The following is a 23,823-nucleotide window of genomic DNA, read 5'->3' as shown; positions in this document are numbered from 1 at the left end:
AGCCGTACCGAACCGAGCCGTACCGTACCATGCAGTGGAAAAGCGCCAAAGCGTGCCGTGCCGTACCGAACCGTACCGTACCATGCAGTGGAAAAGCGCCATAAGTCAACACAAAATAAGCATAGGCCTACTTCTTTGAAACAAAATGTACTTTAATGTAAAACTTTTAATTTGACATTACTAGTCAGATTATATCTCTGAACATAGCATTTACGTTTACATACGCTCTGAACAGGTAGCCATACATTTGATATTATCATTCTCTATTGATCTCATCTCTGTCTTCAATGATGTCCTTATTTTATGGAATGTCAGGTCTGCCAAAATAATAAATATCCAAAGAAATTAAAAAAAGGACATTATCTCAAACTTATCGAGCTCAGAGTAGCAATAACGACGATTTGAGGCCACAGCGACACCTTGTGGGATTGATAAGAGCTAATGCGTTTATTGATGAGACTCGGAACACAGAAGAACCAGAGCAAAGACACTGAAGTCTACGCAAGCATATTGATCAATGCGTTTGAAACACGACTGCAGATCAGTTCACATTCATGTTTCATAATTTTGCATGCATATAGGCTAACGCATATTTCAAAGATGCCGCTCTTAGATAGTCTACTGGTTAATCACACGTCTTATGCTAAATCATCCATTGGAATTATTCAGGACTAAATCAAACAAAAGGTGCTCATGTAAAAGAAGTTAGTGAAACACATCTCACTCCATACATTGTAGATACACACAGAAGCATCATGATGCAAAAAGCACACGTCGCGCCCGCTCAGATTATTGAGCAAACTGCATTTTAAAGGATTAGTTTACTTTAAAAAAAAAAATCCTGAAAATTTACTCACCCCCATGTCATCCAAGATGTCCATATCTTTCTTTCTTCAGTCTAAAAGAAATTACAGTTTTTGAGGAAAACAGGATTTTTCTCCATATAATGGACTTTAATGGCAACCACATATTCCAATGTTCAAAGAAGGTTCACATGTCCGTCTCAGTGCAGCTTCAAAGTCTCCACACGATCCCAGTCGAGAAATAAAAATAAAAAAGCGAAACGATCGGTTATTTTCACACAAAAAAAATCATCTAAGTTATTTATTTGTCTGTGTACTCTGGTTCAAAGAGGTAGAGAAGAAAAAAAAGTTAAAAATGTATTTAATTTTCTCCTCCAACTTCAAAATCGTCGGACATCTTTGTTTCAATTAATTTTTTTCAAAAAAAAAAATCATGACCTTTCCAACGTGATGACGTAATACGAGGTGCATCATCTCAGAGATGGTACAAGACGGGCATTTGTGGTTAAAAAGTATATATATATACAGTCGTGCTCAGAATTAATCATGCCCCTGGTAAATGTGATCAAAAATGGCTGTAAAAAAATAAATCTGCATCGTTTATCCTTTTGATCTTTCATTCAATAAAATTTGCAAAAATCTAACCTTTCATTTAAGTAAAAGAATTGAAAGTGGGCGGGGGGGAAATCACATTATTAAATAAATGTTTTTCTCCAAAATACGTTGGCCACAATTATTAATACCCCTAGAATTTTTTATGAGTCAAATATCTCTGAAGTATATTCCATTAATATTTACCTTTTTTTTTAGCACACCAGGGTGACTTGGATCATGAAATTGTCTAGCTATGACTTCTTGTTCACAGGAGTTTAATATGAGGAAACACAAAGGCCAAATTCCCTTAATCATCCTTCACAATGAGTCAAACCAAGGAATATAGTTCTGATGTGCAGCAAAAGATTGTTGAGCATCACAAAATAGAAAGTGGCTGTAAGAAAATAGCTAAAGAATTGAAAATCTCCATTTTGACCATCAGGGCAATAATTAAAAAAGTTATTATTATTATTATTTAGTTTATTTGACAGGGACCATGCACAGTTCGAGCCCTGTACCAGAGTTAGCTATACAGCTAATTTGCATCTGTGGTCCCTGGGTAAGGAAGATAAAAATACAAGACAGTACTATCAAAACAGATAAAAACTTAGCAACAGACAACATGTGACAGCATTACTCACATATAACCCAAAATACAGATATACATTCCATGTTATAAAAATACGATCAATGATCACATGATTCTCCTTCAGCCAAGTCTTTAAGGACATTTTAAAACGGTTGTGACTTGCACAATCTCTAATGTGAGCTGGGATTAAGTTCACTTTTCTACTACAGTAAATGAAAAAGCAGATTGACCAAATTTAGTCTTCCTAAATTGAGTGTAACAGTCCCCTCTTACAGAAGCCCTGGTGACCCTTATCTTATCTCTGCAAAATGACACACATTGCTGGAGTCGGGGTGGTGCAAGATTATGGGTCAATTTATACATCAGGCACATATCTGCAAAACAGAGAAAACTAGTTATAATCAACTAAAGATGTTATGGCTTTTGACAGCAGACACGCTAGATGGGTTTGGTGCACACAAGGATAAAAAGTACCCCAATTTAATATACCGTTGGATCTTTAATGTTGTGGGCATATTTTTCTGCTGGAGGTCCTGGACTTCTTGTTCAGATATGGCATTGTGGATTCTATCAAATATCAACAGATACAAAATCAAAACCTGACGCCTTCTGCTAGAAATCTTATAATGGGCCGTGATTGGATCTTCCAACGATCCAAAACAAACATCAAAATCAACACAAACATTTGTTACGGAGCACAAAATAAAGCTTCTGCCCGTCCCAGTCCCCTGACCTGATGAGTGGACTGAAGAGAAGAAGCACCAACATGGATCTGGGAATCTGAAGGATCTGGAGAGATTCTGTGTGGAGGAATGGTCTCTGATCTCTAGTCAGGTGTTCTCCAAACTCATCCGGCATTATAGGAGTTTCAATTCTTTTACTTCAATGAAAGGTTGGATTTTTGCCAATTTTTTGAATGAAAGATCAAAAGGATAAACGATGCAGATTTATTTTTTACAGCCATTTTTGATGTTATTGAGCACGACATATATATATGTTTTTTTTTTTTAAATGACCGATCGTTTTGCTATAAGACTCTTATTTCTCGACTGGGATCGTGTCGAGACTTTGATGCTGCACTGAGACGGACATTTGAACCTTCTTTGAACATTGGGATAGATGGTTGCCATTGAAGACAATTATATGGAGAAAAATCCTGGAATGTTTTCCTCAAAAGCTTAATTTCTTTTCGACTGAAGAAAGAAAGACATGAACATCTTGGATGACATGGGGGTTAATAAATTATCAGGACATTTTTATTTGAAAGTGAACTAATCCTTTAATGTAACTTCCAATAACAACATTGCAGCAACAGAAACACACTTTTCCTTTAAGGTGTGATGTATAGGCTCTAGCAGAACAATTAAATCATATCATCATATCAGGCATGAATGCATTTCCGTAATTTCATAGGCCTATTTCAAAACGTTATAGGCCTATCTAAAACATTAATCTCATAACACTATTTATGTTGTATTCATGCCTCCTCTGCATTTAACAGTCTGTGTAATATATTCTGTACGTCCCACATCTGCAGTGCAACGATGGCTTTTGTTAATATTGATTTAATTTTACTGGTAACAGCCCCATGTGCCTTATTATTCGAATTGAATTTATTTATGTAATGTTATTCATTAATGTAATTTACTGCCACAATGAAGTCAGACTATGTGCTCATGTGTGCAGTGATCTTACTTGAATTGACCTTTAAAAACCCAATGTAGTGTGGTTAATTCAGTCATATTAAATGATAAATATACCCTTATTTGACTTGAACAAGACCAGTTAAATGTCACCACTCGAGGAATATGTTTAACTTCTTTGACAAAATATTTTTCGGCATGATTTTCTATTCTGTGGCTCGACGGCTGGATCTTGGAAGTGACCGTGGTTAAATGCGTAGAGGAAAGGATTGAGGCATTGACAAAGGTAAATGTTATCAACAAGTCCCAGCTGGCATTACACACACACATCTTTAGCCATTTCAAGCCTTCAAACAGGAGCAGCTCATGCAGCGGCGTCCAGAATATGAAGGAGGACACAACTTTCCCATGACCAGCCACGGCATCTTCGTGATGAGATTTTGGTCATATCGATTATATTATGATGACCATACCTACCACCAATAATGTTTGAAAGCCTTGAGAACCAGTAATACACCTGCTGTTAATATAAACACCCCATCATATACATAATAACCTACAAACTATTTATGTCCCCCTGCTGTAGTCAATCATTTTATCCCTTAAAACACATCTTTGATCAACAGAAATTACATATTTAAGTTTTTTATCTGTGAAAAACATTCTTCATGCCTTAAAATAGCTTGAATGCAACTCTACACCCTTGCTTTATTTATGCAGAATCATGAATATGCTAATTAGCCCCGCCTCCACTCACTCACGCCAGCTCAGAGATCCACTCGGCCAACTTACTGAGGTAAATGCTGCACAATGGTATCGCAATTTACAACGTCGGAAACATAACAGTATTTATTAATATGATAAGCCTTATGCTTGTTTATGTTATCAAACAGCTAATGTGTTGCTAATGTTACACAATGTTCCCGTTCGCATCTCAGATTTAAATCTAACAATCATCAGAAACGCTTTAAACAACTCAGAACGTCAGTGGAGAAAGAGACAATTCATCATCATAATATACATCTGCTATATTGCTAAATCTACCCGATTTACCCCTGCTAGTTCGCTGTTAATGATATGCTAAAGCCCGCCGGCACGTTGATCGGATTGGTTACAAGGTAGTTTGTGACGTCAGAAACACCAGCGATTTCAAACCGTGTTTTTGAGACTGTCTTTGGTTCACTGCAGTTTTAAGCAGAAAATACTCGGCAATGCTGTCGACTTATGAATTTACACATGGTTTGTCTTAAAGCAGATTAAAAACACCACATAGACACATAAACAACATTAAAAGCTGGATTTTTATCTTGCGCTTGAACGGACAAAATTGTCAAAAAACCCTCTCGGGGAGTATCCTAGTAAACAGTCAGTTACATCTTACATTAACGTAAACGGTTGAGAAAGAAAACGCAAGTGTATCCGTGTGTAACTGGATCCATGCATTCGGTCTTAAAGTGACAGCAGCCTAATAAACCTGCTGCTGTCTGCATGTTTAATGTTAATCAAACACACTGCTCCCGACTGAATAACTTTTGTAACTTTAGGATTAATCTATGTTTTATTTATTTATACAGTGACTATGTATTGTTCTTTTACATTTGATTAGCCTACTTTATTCAATTTCTGTTTCTTTGATGTCCCAACTGCCGGTTTTTGCAGAAACAGTTTCATAGCTGGTAAAAAAAAATAATGGGCAGGTACATTTTCTTCAGTCACCGCACATTGGCAGGGTTTGGCTAGAAAATTAAAAATTTGACTTATGATTTTTTTTTTAAACATCCTCCTCCTAACAAAACAATATATATCTGCTACATGTAGTCAAAGCATATTTGAAAGGTGCCTATCTGGCACTTTCCACCGTTCGATTCAATACATTTAACAAAAGAAAAAGAAAAAAGGTATTTATGGCACTTTTTTTTATTAACTTAAAGTTTCAAACTCAAACCCAGATTATTATAAATGTATTAGTTATTCTAACCCACAATATTTACATGTGTAATAGTGTCTCACTCCTGAATGACCATTCATAAATTCTTCTAAATAAATTTCCTTGGACATATAAATAATTTCCGTTCATTCACTCGGGAGTTCTCCATCAGTGACAGTACATGGGAATATTTCTTCTCAAAGGGATTTACAGCATTCGATTCCCAGCAGCCGTTCCTCAAGCTCGGTTTTCCAGAAGAGCCTGGAAGTCCGGAGAACAAACCAGCTTGTGTTTAATGTGTCCCAGCACAGACATGTCTCCCCTTCTACCCTCGGTGTTCACGGAGACCAGTTCCTACAAAAACACAGAGACAATAATAAACATATACAGAGACAGAAATGCATGTAATCAGACAGAAGATAGATGTGTACAGATTCAGACCCAAGGCTATATTGGCCAAGTGTTTATTTACATTTACATTTATTCATTTAGCTGACGCTTTTATCCAAAGCGACTTACAATTGCTATATATGTCAGAGGTCGCACACCTCTGGAGCAATTAGGGGTTAAGTGTCTTGCTCAGGGACACATTGGTGTCTCACAGTGGATTCGAACCCGGGTCTCTCACACCAAAGGCATGTGTCTTATCCATTGCGCTATCACCACCCCTTATACAGTGTTTATATAGTACATTGATTGACATTTGAACTTTGTGTCTACAAATGCGGTCATAACATCTTCACCCCAGCAGTGGGCAGTATCTCCCCACCAAACCATCAGATGACACTAATCCGGATACATTTGAAAATGCACTTTTTTGTCTCTACTTTGTCATCAGATAAATGTGAAAACTATAAATTTGTAGTTTGGACTGAAAACATTTGAAATATTTGAGGTATTTGAAAACAATGACGCATAGATATCCGTGTTTATACCGGTATGCGCTGTTTACTTTTACATTTTTGTTAAAGATAAATGCAGGAATGTCATATGAAGATTATACAAAGTAACAAAGATGAAAGGAAATTCACTCAAATGCTGTCTTGCATCAAACCATGAGGACGATTGTGTTTTAGACCAGCCAGACATGGAGTGGAAACCCGAACACACCAGTTTTTTGCTAATAAAATGATTGTGTCAGAACAATAGTGTAAGAACTTCATTATGTCTGGTCTCGTATCATCTCAGAGCTTTTATTGCGTTTTACGCATGCGCAGTTAGATGAATTTAGCATTTTCCCTGTGGTGAAAATCCAGCTTTTAGTGTTGTTGTTTATGTCAGGGGTGTGTAAATTCATAAGTCAAGCCATAAGAGCGTTTTGAAATGAATACACCATTTTCAAATGTATCCAGAATAATATAGACGTAGACGCAGGATTTAAATAAACTATATGTGCAGTCACAATGTCCGTTGTTAGCTGAATTTGATGGCAGAGCCCAGTTATTTCAAGATTTCCTCACGCGTTTTTTGCGAGTTAGTCACACGGATTTGCGTCGACCATCAGAAAGCTGCTTGGTTTTAAAGTGACTTCTGTGTGAGCTGAGTTTCATACATCACTACACTGTTGACAGTAGACAATGGATCTTTATGCCAACAAAATGTTGCCAAAATTTCATTAATGTGACCAGGCATTTTACAATGATTAGCTATGTTTTGATCCAGCTTTTTTATGCAAATTTTAGGATATCCCATAAAAAAACACTGGGTGGAAACTCCAAATGCAAATTTTATTTATAAAGTGACTTTCCCAAACTCAAGGTTGCTGTACAGAGAAACAAAGACTGAATAATGAAATACTAAAATTGTGCATAAATGCGCTCAATTAAGGCAGATTATTTTTTTATCTGATAAGACGAGATGCGCATAAACCATGATGGAAACCAAATAAACCCCCTGATGCCCAACGAAAAACTCATGTGACTTTGCCTCAACAGAGGATGTGATTGGATGACTAGACTAACCAGCGGACCAATCGCAGCAACTTTAATTTTTAATCACACCAATTTTCCCATCTGACGCCCGAGTTGAAAATTTTTAACTTTGGCGTCAATTCACGCCGCGTTAACCAACCAGGAGCCTGCTTGCTGCTGTCACGTGGTGAAGTAATGTGATAAACGGGGGCAGGCCCGCTTTTCAGTTTATAATGTCATTTTAAATGTTTGCCCTCAATAACTTATTATATGTTTGGCCTCAATAAATTATTTTGTAATATGACTAAATGCCTGCGTAAAAGAAGGAATGACATTGTTCAGATGTTAACTATGAATGTGACACTGAACACTTGCAGTCATAGGCTACATTTGAATGAGATGAAGAAAAACTACTAACATAAATAAAGAAGTCGTTTGACCTACATTATAACGAGTCATTAATTTATTTTAACTTTCATATAAAGTTTCATATAATAGAACCGAAGCTATAGATTGTGAATTTAAACATTTCTCGTTTAGCAGCGGCAGACGTCAGGAGGACTAGCCGAGGTAAGGCTGCTCCAGGCGGGTTACATGAGCGCTGAGCGCCCGGTGATCTCCTGGATCTCACAACTCCGAAACGTCAGATCAAATGTTTTAAATAGGCGCTATCTTTATAAATAAACCACAGATTTGAGCTTTAAACAACTACATTCTCGACTGAACGACTCTTAAAACCACATTTCGTGACACAATAACAGTAGTATTTTTAAATTTCGCTGCCTTTCTTGCAAACAGAACCGCCTAGCACTTGCCCCTCCCACAAGAAGCGGATTTCGCCTCGGACACGCGTCAATTTCGCTTCAAACGCTTGCTTTTTACACGCGTCCATTTCGCTTTGGACGCGCGAATGCATTCAAAATGTTCAAGCGTCAAACTAGACGCGAATTTGACGCTCTTTTCGCGTTTGGTGTGAACGCAGCATTAAACACATGGGATGGAAACGCTGCCTCATCCACAAATGTTTTATGCGATATTCCAATTTTGCGCTCGAGTTAAATTCGCACCTCTGATGGAAACATATCTATTGACCACCGTCAAGGCCATGCTGTTGTTCTGAGTGTGACTGACCTGAAGGAAGGCGCAGGGTGTTCCCAAGGCCACATCCAGGGTCACGTTGCCCAGAATAAGCTGCACTTTCCCCGACTTCCTCACGAGCATCTTTCCCACCAATCCCTCCTGCAGATCCTTCAGACAACAGCTGTTCTCTTCTTGAGACTCCTCCTGAGACACACACACACACACACACACAACCACAGGAGAGCAAAAACACATGAGCATATGCAAAAACTGACATGGCCATGTGACCTAAACCTAGCTAGTGGCGACCTGTGTCTCGGTCTTCTGCATCATGGTCTGTCCATCACTGGACTGAACCTCTGTTTTAGTGGGCCGGACGTCAGTGGTGGGCGGCTGGCCTGGCAGCGAATCAGGGAGCTGCATGAAGAGAAGCTCCTCCTCTTTGCAGTGATTCCACACCTCCAGTAAATCAGGCAGCAAATCAGGTTCGGGCAAGGGTGGCAGTCTGAACATAGGCTCCGCCTTCTTTGCTTCAGGAATATCCAGCGGCTCCTGCTTGACTGAAGGAAGACGAGGCGGGATGGTGATACAGAAATTAATCTTCAATTCTGTGTAATGAATGCTCAGTAAAACAAAATTTTACTTAATTAAATTTCTAAATTTTTTTATTGGAGTATTTTTATTTTGGGAAACTTTTACTCCACTACATTCCATAAAAACATGTCGTTCCTCATTATTTTGACCTGAAGAAATCGTCACCCGCTACGAGACACGATAGCGATAGCGGTGTCCGATTCATGAACGAGATGAATCGTATTTTCAATAAACCGGTTAAAGTCCTCCTGTAGTCAATAATTTCATCCCTTAAAACTTATCATTGATCATTAAAATGACATACTTAAAACATTTTTTCCATAAAATCACTCAAATGTAACTCGACACCCTTGCCTCATTTAGTATACGTGGTTCTATGAATATGCAAATTAGCCCCGCCTCCACTCACTCAAACCAGCTCAGAGATCCACATGTTGATGATCACACGTTGATCAGATTGGTTACAAGGTAGTTTCCAACAATGTTGTTTATGTGTCTATGTGGTGTTTTTAATATGCTTTCAGACAAACTATGTGTAAATTCATAAGTCAACAGCATTGCTGAGTATTTTCTGCTTAAAACTGCAGTGAACCAAAGACAGTCTCAAAAACACGGTTTGAAATCGCTGGTGTTTCTGACGTCACACTACCTTGTAACCAATCAGATCAACGTGTGATCGTCAACCAGTGGATCTCTGAGCTGAGTGAGTGAGTGGAGGCGGGGCTCATTTGCATATCCATAGAACCGCGAATACTAAATGAGGCAAGGGTGTCGAGTTACATTCAAGCTATTTCAAGGCATGAAAATATTACATATAAAAACTTTTAAATATTAATTTTGATGATCAAAGATGAGTTTTAAGGGATAAAATTACTGAATACAGGGGGACTTTAAAATATTGATTACATATACTCATTGACTAGTGCTGGCTACTTGAAAATTCATAATAATTCATAATGTCAGATTGAGCTGTAACCTATTTAAGCTTTATGTATACAATACATTATATTCTCCATGTATTTTAAGCAGTATGATGGAGTATATAAAACTGCTAAATAAATAAACATTCATCAATCAGTACTTTTTACTTTTAGTGAATTTGCGGTGAAATTTTACAGGCAAAAAAAGTGTATTATCAATAGTGACTTTTAGGGCTGTGCAATTCATTGAATTTCGATTTTGATTTTGGCTCCTAACGATCACCAAAATAGTACAATCGCATAAAACCGATTATTTTGCCATGTTCTGTTGTGCAAGAACACTCTTATTCTGTCTTGTGTTCAGAATGACACGTGCACATCCGCCATAACCTCTCTCAGCTTGAATGTTTAAACTGATAAGACTTAAAAAGAAGTGAAAATTATCAACTTTAGTTACGATGCAATGCTGGCCCGATTTCATGCGGTTTGTGAAATTGCATCTTGGAGAAAGTTTTAAAATGATTGATTTGATTTTATAATATGTGGATTAATTTAGGCTACTCATACAATCTACTTGCTAATCAATGTTTGCGGGGGAAATTCCCGCATTATAAGTGGTAGACCTGCGGGAATTAATCAAATACTTATTGAAGTATTATCTGTTATATTATTTATTTTAATAGTTCAAAAAGTACAATAAATGTTCAAATTTCTATTTTTTTTAAGTATTGTTGAAAGGTGTCTATTTAATAAATGCAACACGTTCCCAAAGTCATATGAAATAATCGTGTTACATAATCGTGATTTCAATACTGACCAAAATAATCGTGATTATGATTTTTTTCCATAATCGAGCAGCCCTAGTGACTTTTGTGTGAGCTGAGCTTCATACATCGCTACGCTTTCAACCCAAGCAGCTTTCTGTTGGTCAACGCCACAAACACACGTGGCCAAATCTGTGTGGGGAACTTTTTCACCCCACGAACATGCGTATCCCTGAGTGACTTCACGTCTGCACACACAGATAACAGCACGAGTGTCGTCGCTCATACCCTTGACTTCAGCTCCAGTGCTGATCGGCTCAGGATCTGAAGAGCTCTCCTCACTGAACTCCTGCTTGAAGACCCATCCGGACACGGCCAGCGGCAGCTGCACAGGACAGCTCTCTCTGCCCCCTCGCAGGTGCGGGTCGTCCACAAACTACAGCACACACACACACACACACACACACACACACACACACACACACACACACACACACACAGAGACACACACACAGAGACACACACACAGACAGAGACACACACACAGACAGAGACACACACACACTTAGTTAAGCAATTGGCAATATTTGCATTAGAGAATCACATAAAGACATGGCCTAGGTCATATTTCACTTCAAAATACAAAAAAGGTTAATTAAATAAATAAATGTGTTGTATAAAGAAAATTAAGCCTATATTTACACCGATTTTGCCCCAATAACTGCCATCATTGTAATGCATCAAATACGATTAAAAAATTTATTAAATGAATGTTTTATGGCTTCATTTGATTGACATGAAAAATGTAAATACACAATACAGGATTTCTGGAGAAAATTGATAAATAGTTTTTAGGAATTTAATTAATTAGACATGCTTTTTGATTACTAAATTTTAATTTAACCATTAAAATGGAGTCCAGAAAAAGGTAAACGGAATCCAGAATAAAAATTAATTCGGGGAAATAAAAATCAAACAGATTTAATAGGGACCTATTCATACTAATCATATTCATACTATATAGAACATGCTTTTTTTAATGTTCACAAAGTAAATTCAAATTCAAAATGTAGTGCCTTCTCAGACAGTATGTGATTTTGAACTGAGAAAATATGATTAATTATCATAAAATTAATGTCTCAATGAAAAAGATCTCAATGGACCTAAAATAAGCTCTATTTTCTTAATGTAAAACAGAATTAGATTTTGGGCTGCACAGGTTTGATAAGTTAATTGCTAGTTAATAAGCTTCTACTTTAGTTTCTGAAAACGTACATTGTCCTTCTCCAGTTTGCGCAGGATTTCTTTGGTCTCCTCTTCGGTCTCTTTCTCCTTCTTGATGTTGATGATGGGCGAAGGGCCAGTGTTTGCTGTCTCTCTGGTGTCATCGTATAAACCTAATCAAATATAGAACAAAATAACTGTACTAGCATTTAACATTACTTTAGAGATTTCACTCTCAAAGAGCATTAAATATTTGATCATGAATTTTTCTTCTTTTTTTTAAAGATTTGATTAACTTTCATAACCTTTAAGCCTGGAAAGCATTATAAAATTCCCTAATTATTTTCCATAAACATTAAAACTCTGGTTCAAAGCCTTCGTACTTATACAATACCGTTCAAAAGCTTGCGGTCAGTATGATTTTTTTTTTAGGAAATGAATACTTATATTCAGCAAGGATTAAATTGATCCAAAATGACAGTAAGGACATTTAAAAATCTTACAATATATATATATATATATATATATATATATATATATATATATATATATATAATTAATAAATGCTCTTGTTTTGAACTTTATATTCATCCTGAAAAAACTTTTGGGTCAGTGAGGTTTTTTTTAATGAACAGTAAAAACTTTTGAACTTTGTATTCATCAAATAATCCTGAGGAAATCTGTATCACGGTTTCCACAGAAATATGAAGCAGAACAACTGTTTTCAACATTGATAATAATCATAAACATTTCTTAAGCATCAAATTATCATATATTATACTGATTTCCGGAGGATCATGTGACACTGAAGACTGGAGTAATGATGCTGAAAATTCAGTTTTGATCACAGGAATAAATTACATTTTACAATATATTCATAGAAAACAGTTCTTTTAAATTGTAATAATAATAATATTTCACAATATTATTGTTTTTACTGTATTTTTGATCAAATAAATTCAGCCTTGGTCAGCAGAAGAGACTTTCAAAAACATTAAAAATCGTACCAACCTCAAACCTTTGAATGGTACAGCAGGTGTGCATAAATGTATGAATAAATAACTGCTCATAAGTATTTGAATTTCCTAGTGCCACAGATATTTGAAGATATCTGAATTGAAATTATTTTACTACTGTTAAGAGATTTAATGACATTCAGTGTGACTGTCTGATATCTTACTCCGGCTCAAATCACAGTTCCTGTCCTAGTGATTTCTCAAATGTGACCCCGTGACTACAGAACCAGTCAGAACAAGGGTAAAAAAAAATTAAATTGAGAGTTATATATAATCTGAAAGCTGAATAAATAAGCGTTTCATTGATGTATGGTTTGTTAGAATATGACAATATTTGGTCGAGATACAACTATTGTAAATCTGGAATCTGAGGAGCAAAAAAATCTAAACATTGAGAAAATCTCCTTTAAAGTTGTGCATTTATGTTCACGATTGTGCTGCATTCACTCACAAAAATACATGTTTTATACATTTACGGTAGGAAATTTATATCTTCATGGAACATGATCTTCACTTAATATCCTAATGATTTTTGGCATGAAAGAAAAATCGATAATTTTGACTCGCACAATGTATAGTTGGCTATTGCCACAGATTTACCCGTGCGACTCGTGACTGGTTTTGTGATCCAGGGTCACATATCATCTCCCGAAGACCTACTTTACCTTTCCTCTTGGCCATCACATCAGCGGGACCCTGCTCAAAGATGGAATGAGACTGTATGACCTCAGGACGACCCCGTCCCCGCCCTCGCCCGTCCCGCTGCCGGCCTCGATCAACATCCTTCTTATCCCGTCTCTTCCCTTCATCAGTTTTTAATCTGTGGCACAGCATCACTTGTAAGTAACAGTGACGCACTCATTATGTCACTAATGCATGATGAACTGATGAACACTGCGTATAAAAGAGTCCGTCACTTACTCCTCTTTAGATTTTCGACCGATAATGTTGGGGGTGAAGGTTTTCTGCGGGACAAATGACACTTGATATTAAATCTGAAATGTTTAGTAGTGAGTGACTAGCAGGGTTTGAAATGAACCTTTTCACTTACCAGCCAATTTGGATACAAAATTTCTACTAGCCAAAAAAAAGAAAAAGAAATTAACCAGATTAACTACGTCACAGTTTATATATATATATATTTATAAAATGTATAAAATTTGGATTTCAAACATTATTTCCTTATTTAAACAAAATCCTGTCATACAGCATCTCATCCCTTCCTCTTTTATCCTCATCATCTTCACCCAAAATGTGTTTTAGGTGCACAGACCAATACAGTGCAGAGAACATTACAAAAATGTAGGATGTTGGAGAATAACAATGTATTTTCTGTTAAAGGTGCAATATGCAAGATTTTCTGCCGCTACACTTGGCGTAGCTTGATGACGATGTAAAGGAGCGTGGAATCATGGGAACTGTCGTTTTTAACTCCACCGTGGATGTAAATCAGTCAGACGGGAATCGAAAAATCATGTTCATGGATGAGGTAAAGTTCTATTTTTATAAATGTTGCATTTAATGACGTGCTTTTATTTCATTCAAAAGAATTAACCGCAAGAAAAGTAAGGTTTAATACTAAATTGTTTATCATAGATGTTACTGTATTTGTCGAATTCATTGTTGCGATAACGCTGCGCAGTTTTATGTGTTCTAAACAATTGTTGTAAAAGTGCATTCGAACATACCCACATCATTAGCCAAAAGACGGATTAATCTTTATGTATAACAAATGCTATATTTATTTACATGGCCATAAACACCAGACGTGATAAACAATGTCAATAAACTAAACACAAGCCTAAAGCAATAATACTTTCCTTACATAAACATAACTATTACCGAATGCTACATTTGGAATATATAAAATTGACCCGTACGTTTATGGGACTTGTCTTTGTCGACAGAACCGGCTGCAATCGGTAAAGAATAAGTATAGAATAAGTCCATTACGACTGCACGAAACAAGCTAACGTTTGTTGCTTGATAGACGCTACAACTACAACTTCCGCATTTGTCCAGGACTCCACGCAGTACGAGCGGAAACCGAGGGTAACGCGTATATGACGCACTGACTGGCGACCCCCAGCTCACCCCCGCTCACACACCCCGCTTCCTTGGTTAAAATCGTGATTTTCTCATGATTTAAAAATAGTTGGAAACATTTGGGATATTGTAAGTAATCAACTTAACAAAATATATAGCACTGGCCTTGTGATTTGGAGATATTTTAATGCAAAAATCTTACATATTGTACCTTTAACCAAATGCTTTTTAATCTTTGCTATTGCTTCAATGCACATGAAGAAGCGCGCTGTTATTTGTTGCGTAGTGACGTATATTCAAGTAAGCCCGATATAGTATATATATAATATGAGCAGATTCTGCACAATGCGCTGTATTTAATATATCATGATGACTCACGAATTGAGTATTTGCTCTAAATCTACGCAGATTTGTTTAACACAAACTTCTCCAGCAAAGTGAGTAAACATAATAAGTAGCCTAACACAACAAATTGGCTCGTGATTTGATAGTTCATTTCAAACCCTGGTGACTAGCATGTTCAGCTATGAATGTTAACCTTTTTGACGCCTCCTAGCGTGAGGTCTCTGGAGCGCATTGTGGGAAGGCGTCCCGGAGTGATGGAGGCGGGGAGCCGGCGGCCCATCGGCAACCCTCTGGCTCCGCCCACCTGAGGGGTCCTCGGGGGCCCACCGGGGTCACCAGAGCCCTCCATCTCACTGACACAAGACAAGAAGAGATGTTACCAAACCACTGCCAACTTCAATGTCAATTACATGCTTTTTACACGATACCCTCATGTCATGATTTGATACATATCACGATACAATATTATTGCGATACACCAAGACATATGATACATATAATACAAGGTTAACAAAAAAATGTACTGTTGATTAAAATGCTAAATTTGATATTACATTGTGTGTGTAAATGAATAGTCTTGGACTTGATGCTGGAAACCCAAAGCACAGGACAATGGAGACACCAGAATAACAATATTCATGATTCTGAAGCTGAAAATACAGAATTATTTTAGACAAGTATGGCGGTTAAACGATTAATCACGATTAATCGCATCCAAAATAAAAGTTTGTGTTAACATAATAAATGTGTGTGTGTACTGTGTATAATTATTTTGTATATATAAATACACACACTTCATGTAGCCTATATATTTAAGAAAAAGTTTTATTTATATATAAAATATTTATAATTTATATATAATATAAATTATATATAAATCTATATACAGTATATACATGCAAATATTTCTTAAATATATACAAGTATGTGTGTGTATTTAAATATATAAAATAATTATACACACATTTATTATGTTAACACAAACTTTTATTTTGGATGCGATTAATCGTTTAACAGCCCTACGAATATGCTTGCGCTCAGTCACTGATTAGATATATAAAAAATAATTTGCCATTATCAGGACCCAAAAATATTCCCCCATTGCATTATTATACATTATATTCAACATTATATATAGTAGTTTAATGTTGTACTGACACTAAAACTCTGAAAATTTTAATTTTTCCCTCACAGATATTTTATTTTGGGTGCACTATACACAATATTGTCACTATCCACGATACATATTGTTGCATTTATGCATTGCGATATATTGTGACACCATATATTGTTACACCTAAGCATAAACAAAACAGCTTTATAACATCTACAAGCTGCATCCAAAATCACACACTTCCCTACTATATAGTTGGTGAAAAACAGTATGTGACAAAAGAAGTGTGTCTGAATTCACAGTACTCATAAAACAGCGGGTGAAAAATCTCCCCGTGAGATTCTGAAGTGTGTATATGATGGATATACATTGCATGAGCTTGAAATCACATTATCCCTTAAAGGGTTAGTTCACCCAAAAATGAAAATAATGTCATTAATGACTCGCCCTCATGTCGTTCTAAGCCCGTAAGACCTCCGTTCATCTTCGGAAACACAGTTTAAGATATTTTAGATTTAGTCCGAGAGCTTTCTGTCCCTCCATTGAAACTGTATATACAGTATACTGTCCATGTCCATAAAGGTAATAAGGACATCATCAAAGTAGTCCATGTGACATCAGTGGGTTAGTTAGAAGTTTTTGAAGCATCGAAAATACTTTTTGGTCCAAAAATAACACAAAATAAGACTTTATTCTGCATTGTATTCTCTCCCGGGTCTGTTGTGAATCTGCGTTCACGACTCCGCAGTGACGCTGCTGACGGAAGACGCTGATGACGTGTTATCTGGTGCGCCCGAGCTTCGTTTACAGTCTGAGGGAGACGCACGCTATATTCAAGCTATTCTACATTGTTTGCGTGGATATCATTTTTTTAATGGTGCGTAAATGTGCATGTCGCGGATGAGACACTTTTACAGCGTGCGTTTCCCTCAGTCTATAAATGCAGCTCGGGCGCACCAGATAACACGTCATCAGCGTCTTACGCCATCAGCGTAACTGTGAAGGATTGACAACAGACCCGGGAGAGAATACAATGCTGAATAAAGTCTTATTTTGTGTTATTTTTGGACCAAAAAGTATTTTCGATGCTTCAAAAACTTCTAACTAACCCACTGATGTCACATGGACTACTTTGATGATCTTTTTATTACCTTTATGGACATGGACAGTATACTGTATATACAGTTTCAATGGAGGGACAGAAAGCTCTCGGACTAAATCTAAAATATCTTAAACTGTGTTCCGAAGATGAACGGAGGTCTTACGGGCTTAGAACGACATGAGGGTGAGTCATTAATGACATTATTTTCATTTTTGGGTGAACTAACCCTTTAAGTAGGTACTTATCTTGAATACGTAATTACTTCACAACCACTAAAAAAAATGGTTAAAAACAATTTTCTGTTGTTCTATATAGTATGAATTAGTGCTGGGTTTGTGTTTACATAATATATGTGTGTGTGCTGTGTATAATTATTCTGTAAAAATATAAATACACACACATACATGTATATATTTAAGTTTTATATATATATATATATATATATATATTATATATATAAAATATTTATATGTAATATAAATTATGTATAAGTATATACACGCAAATATAAAAATATATAAATAAAATATACATTTTAAATATAAAACATAATTATACAGTTCACACACGTATTATCTGTTTATTACAGTAAAGCCGTTTTGAAACAATCTACATTGTTAAAAGCGCTATATAAATGAAGATATATTAAGTAAACAAAAACTTGGTTTCACTTTATTTGGATGGTCCCTTTAACACATTCTGTTGTCTATAAGTAACATTGCCCCTTCATGTCTACTAACTATCATTAGAGTGTTAGTAGAGCATTAGTAGACTGGTAGGGTTAGGGTTAGAATAAGTTGGTATGTAGTTGCAAAGTTACTTATAGTCAGTAGAGTGTCTGTTGGAGGAGCATCACAATAATAAGTTTTTTGCAGATATTAAGCAGACAGTCTACTAATACTCTAATGAGAGTTAGTTGACATGTAGTTGCACAGTTACTTATAGTTAACAGAATATTCAAAAGGGACCATCAAAATAAAGTGTTACCAAAAACTTGGGATTAATCTGGACGACATCATTCAAAAATCCTCTCCCGTGGGATAGTTAAGTGTCCATCATATGCACACTTCAGAATCTCGACAGTAGTAGTAATCATACTTTTGCCTGCTCTTTTATAAGCACTGTGGTTTCAGACACACTTCTTTTGTCACATACTGTTTTTCACCTACTATAAAGTAGGGAAGTGTGTGATTTCAGATGTAGCCTTTACTATCCCATGAGGCAACAGGACAGGATTTATGAATGGCAGTGAAGCAACACAACTGATACTCAAAAGAATAGATAATATATATAAGGAAATCAAGTAAAGAATAGTTTATTTTATAATAGAATAATGTTAAGGCATTCGAATTTAAATAGCCCACTTATAATAATAATAGGGAAGCATCCAAATGGGTTATGTGAAAAATGTCATGTTAACGAAACAATACCTCATGCGATTCTCAAATGTATCAAGTACATATTAAAAAAAGAACATTAATATAGAAGAAATAAAGAAAATGGAATTTAAGAATTGGTAGGTCACGTGATAATGACAACATGGCGATTTAATACATCCAGATTAAATTCATAATAGAACATACTTGTTTTACGGTTGTGAAGTAATTACATATTAAAAATAAGTACCTACTTAATATGCTATTCGGACAAAGCCACACACGCATACATGCATTTTTAATATTAATGAATAGATTTAAATATTACTATTTCCACTAAATTAAATCTCATTACATGCTTCTGATAACCTTCGCGGTCATAATGAGAACTGCGTGTTGTAAAAGTCCTAGTGTTGGTGTTATTATGCTGGAATTATCATAACAATTCCCATTATGAATAACGTTATTTAGGATTGATCCCAGACTCTCACAGAAATTCTGTACAAATTGTACAGAACAATATTGTTAAGGATTTAGGACTAAAGTCGTTATGAATACTACAATGCTAACACGCCACGTTACTCTGCACATTCAGTCGCAGATATATTTATAGATCTGAAATATACATTTAGCCTACAGCAAACCGGTAACGTTACTTCCACGCTTTCAACAAACACATGGCGAGACACACACACACACACACACAGTCAGATCCATGACAGTAACGCTACACTTACCCGTGCGCTCACACACACTAGTGCAGGGACTCTTCAAACACGGCCTTACTCCAAAAATATCACAAATATAGCGAAATAACAGGTAAAAGCGAGATTTTAGTTATAACGATGATGAAATGTAGTGCAAGTTTGTTTAAGGCGGAGTTTCACGTGCAATGACACTTTGACCCGTGTGACGGAGAGATGTGATTGGTGAACGTCAACTCTGCAAACCTTTGCGCAGAATATTAACCTCTTAACTGCATAGACATGGAAATGCACTGTCCATTGTAATTCATTAATGCTGGAATCCAGACCTAAGGTTGGTCTCTTTTTAAAGAAGTTAACTGAAGTTAACTGAAGCACTGAAAGTGCTATAGAAGTTTAAAGTTACTCTAAAGCAAATGTACTGCACTAAACATTTTTATTTTATACAAAAATATATATTTTACAAACAAATGTTTACTCTAAAGTTATTATAAAATTCAATTCATGTCTAATCAAGTTGTTTTCCAAAATTTGAAGTTAATATCACAAAAAAATGTGTAGGCATAATACCAATAAATACCCAGTCATAGTGTCAACCACATTTTGTGTGTTTTTTTACACACATTTCTGTCACAATATCACTTCAATCACAAAAAAAGTCCAAATATGAAACCTTGAGTCTCAGACCTTTCCAACGATATGCGTTTTGTCAATATTAGAAAAAAATATAGAAAATTGTTAAAACAAATGTTGTAATATGTATGACACCGCCCACTACTAGGGGGAGGAGCCTGCTAAAAGTTTTTAAAGTACAGTTTCCATGATAACGCAATGTCCAATTTCAAAACGGTTTACACGGGATGAATTTAGAGTTTTTAAGTTTTTGAAGGATATCTCATTTATGATGATTACTGAAATATGTGACAAGGAAGAAAAGGCAATAAAAAAGAGTGCTAAGCGATACGCTAGCGGCACATTGTCAGTTAAAGGCGCAACACGACTCCCATTTTACCTCAAGTAAAATGTTATAGTAAAAGTACTTGTACTTCGGTAGCAACCTCACCTTTCTCTTGATAGCCATTTGTTAATCACATATTGGATATATATCTGGATTGAAAAAATATAACCTAGCCTATATTACAACAATTAAATTAAGCTTTATCCTTACTTTATTATAATGTAAAAGTCATATTAAGGATAATTGTGCTTTCAGCAAATATAAACCTTTTGAAATCTCCCAATCTGCAACCACAAATACATATTTTTTTGTTTTTGTATCAAATTTCTAGAATATTCCTTATTCAAAAGTTGCAATGGTCAGAAAACGAACCCAGTTTTGGTTTGTTGTGGTTTAAAGATTTACATTATTGCATGAATATGAGAACTGATAACTGTTTTGATCTGTGTTTTGTTTGATAACCTGACTATTCAATCCATGTTCATTTTCATTTAGTTTTGAATAGGAAATATTTCCACGCGTGAACAAATCTGTACTACAATAAGGGTTTTTGTCGTTGCACGGCTGTCAGGGTCTGTTGTGTTCTCTTACGTAGAGTTCTCTCGTACTGCGTCGAAGAACGCTACGGGAAAGATATTTCTTTGTCGAGATTGAAGCCAAAAATTAATCCTTAATTTTGTAATATTGTAAAACGCTTTTCTGAAGCATACAACCTAGGCGGAGCAATACAGCTCACCCATTGGCTGCTCTGCCAGAAAAGCACAGCCTATGCGAGGCCAGGACGCTGACCAATGAGGGCGCTCCGCGCCCTTCTGCGTCACCTCCCGCCCAAACAGGCGTGGCCTAGGCCTATAAATACGAGCATAGCTGTCTAACACGCCGATTTTCTAAAATTCACGAAGCTGCACGCATCGTTGGATTGGATTCGAGCCGCCACAGCCGTTTGGATACAAGCACCTCAGCAGGACGAGCCCTTACCTGAAGCCGCTGGTCATCGCCGCCTTCAGCCGCCGTTCCCTGCTGCGCTTCTCCGGCGTGGAATATCCTTTACATTATGTGTGTGTGTTTTGTGTGTGTGTTCGCCGTCGCGTCACACAGTTTTTTCCACACTAAAAGAGCCGAGCGTCTTTTTCAAGATGTCTCGCACCTCCTGTGGCTCGTGTAGAGCCCCGCTCAGCGACGGGGACCACGTGCTTGTGTTTCCTGCCTGTGAGGATCACGCAGCTTCAGCTCTCGTCGATGGCGGCTGCCATCACTGTGATTTGATGCCTACGGTGACTCTGCGGACTCGCCTGGCGTTCATTTACTGAAGCTGCACCTTTTCCGCCCGCTGTAGTGCCGCGCCGTGAAAAGCGCCGTGCTCAGTGGAGCCCGGAACCTCCCTTCACCACGAGGTGCTCGCCGCTGCTGCCGCTAGCTTCTCCGCCCGCTTCGCTCGACTCTCTGACCGACGGACAAGGGCCGCTGTGTGCCGCCGCGTCCGTCATGGATGAGGAAAATGAAGCCGTGTCTGTGAAGGACGACTGCTGTTCTCTCCTCGCTTCGGGTAGCGAGGGATGGGCGAGCTCCGAGGATCTCCCCTCCCCCGCCGCTCGTGAGCGTCGACGGAGAAAGACCAGCATCGATGCGCTTACCGGCTGGATGGCTGCTTTTCTGCAGAGGAACGTACGTTACCGTCCTCACGACCCGCGCCTTTTTCTTCCTGAATTCACGAAGAAATCGCGGAGTCCCGGAAAGCCCCGTTTTCAGCCAGGATGCGCATTTCTGCTTCGAGGAAAGCTACAGTGTTAAAATCCCGCCGCGGCCGGATTTCACTAAAATGTCTCGCTCGCACAGTCCCAACATTCGCGACCGTGCCAGTGTATTTTGCAGTCACCAAATCGGCATCAATGCCCGTTTGCCTGCACACAGACGCCGTTTTCACGACGCCCCAGGTAAATCTGAAAATGTATTTACTGGTGTCCCGGCCACGGCCGATGGTGTAATGTGTGTATCCGTAATGCCCACGACCTAGTGCCCATTCGTACACACAAGCACAGCCCTACACAATACAGGGCTTGCACACATAAAATCGACTCATGTCGGTTGTGCTTTACATGTAAGTTAGTGAACGTGCCCGCTTTTCAGTGCCCACAATCACTACACACTGCATGTCCCGTGGTTTCTGTAAAAACGAAACGAATGCACGGTCAGTCGGTTCTGATAGACAGTACTCTCTGTGCTACACGGTGTCCCGGCCACAGCCGATGATGTAATGTGTGTATCCGTAATGCCCACGACCTAGTGCCCATTCGTACACACAAGCACAGCCCTACACATACAGGGCTTGCACACATAAATCGACTCATTCGATTGTGCATTATATGTAGTGAGCGTGCCCGTTTTCAAGCGCCCACAATCACTACAAGCTACATGTCACACGGTTTCTATGAAACGAAACCAATGCACGGTCAGTCAGTTCTAATAGACAGTACTTCCCAGTGCTATAAATGTACCCGCGTTCACGCACCCACATTTATTCTCAAACATGCCGAGCCGTACGGGGCTCGCACCGCGCGCTCTCTCTTTCAGCTGAGAGAGCTGAGAGCGCGCGCGGGCTGCCCGCTCGATTATAAGAATTATAAGAATATTATAAGAAATCCAAGATGGCGGCGCGCACGGACGCAGCGGCCCGAGGCTCCCAGCTACTTTGCACCTTTTTGTGTTTTTTATGTACGTTTTGTCTTTTTCTGACACACTCATGCATAAGTAAGTCAATCTACGACCGTCAAAATCTGATAGGCATCGGATTTCTGGCGAAAATGGAAATTACCAGTGCTTTTACACGGACTCATAACATCCCGCCGGAGATAGCGAGACCACCGGGCGCCCTATGGATTGTTGTCGGGCCCGGGAGGCCCCGGAGGCGGCGCAAGGAGAGAAAACAGAAACGGGGATGTCGGGCAGGCCTGCTAGCCCGGCTAAGGAAACAGCCACACCGACCTCCGCTACCATCTATTCTTCTCATGAACGCTAGATCCCTGGCAAACAAGATAGATGAGCTGCAGTCAAGGATCGCCTACAATCATCTAATCCGTGAGTGTTGTTTGCTGATGGTCAGCGAAACCTGGTTAC

General features: G+C 37.8%; 1 protein-coding gene across 1 annotated transcript; it reads right to left on the bottom strand.

Moving 5' to 3' along the window:
- Positions 1 to 4,911: 4,911 nt before the first annotated feature.
- On the bottom strand, positions 4,912 to 20,055 carry polr3d (polymerase (RNA) III (DNA directed) polypeptide D). The gene is made up of 9 exons (XM_079638376.1): positions 19,785 to 20,055; positions 15,649 to 15,808; positions 13,986 to 14,029; positions 13,730 to 13,884; positions 12,100 to 12,221; positions 11,113 to 11,260; positions 8,856 to 9,106; positions 8,598 to 8,750; positions 4,912 to 5,910 (listed from the first exon to the last, which is right to left on the bottom strand). Exons 2-9 carry the CDS (start codon positions 15,802 to 15,804, stop codon positions 5,794 to 5,796), a joined length of 1,146 nt encoding a protein of 381 aa, XP_079494502.1. The 5' UTR covers positions 15,805 to 15,808; positions 19,785 to 20,055; the 3' UTR covers positions 4,912 to 5,793.
- Between the last annotated feature and the right edge of the window lie 3,768 nt (positions 20,056 to 23,823).

The sequence above is a fragment of the Phoxinus phoxinus genome, assembly GCF_949152265.1.
Source record: "Phoxinus phoxinus genome assembly, chromosome: 15".
Taxonomy (NCBI): domain Eukaryota; kingdom Metazoa; phylum Chordata; class Actinopteri; order Cypriniformes; family Leuciscidae; genus Phoxinus; species Phoxinus phoxinus.
Note: the sequence above shows the minus strand (reverse complement) of the source record. Positions and strands in the feature narration are given on the sequence as shown.

Excerpts from the sequence above, each read along its gene's own strand:
- polr3d (XM_079638376.1), bottom strand. The coding sequence starts at position 15,804 with ATGGAGGGCTCTGGTGACCCCGGTGGGCCCCCGAGGACCCCTCAGGTG. Across the intron at positions 11,261-12,099 it reads GCAAACTGGAGAAGGACAAT|TTTGTGGACGACCCGCACCT; the intron begins GTACGTTTTCAG and ends TGTGTGCTGTAG. Across the intron at positions 5,911-8,597 it reads CACCCTGCGCCTTCCTTCAG|GAACTGGTCTCCGTGAACAC; the intron begins GTCAGTCACACT and ends GTGTTTTTGTAG.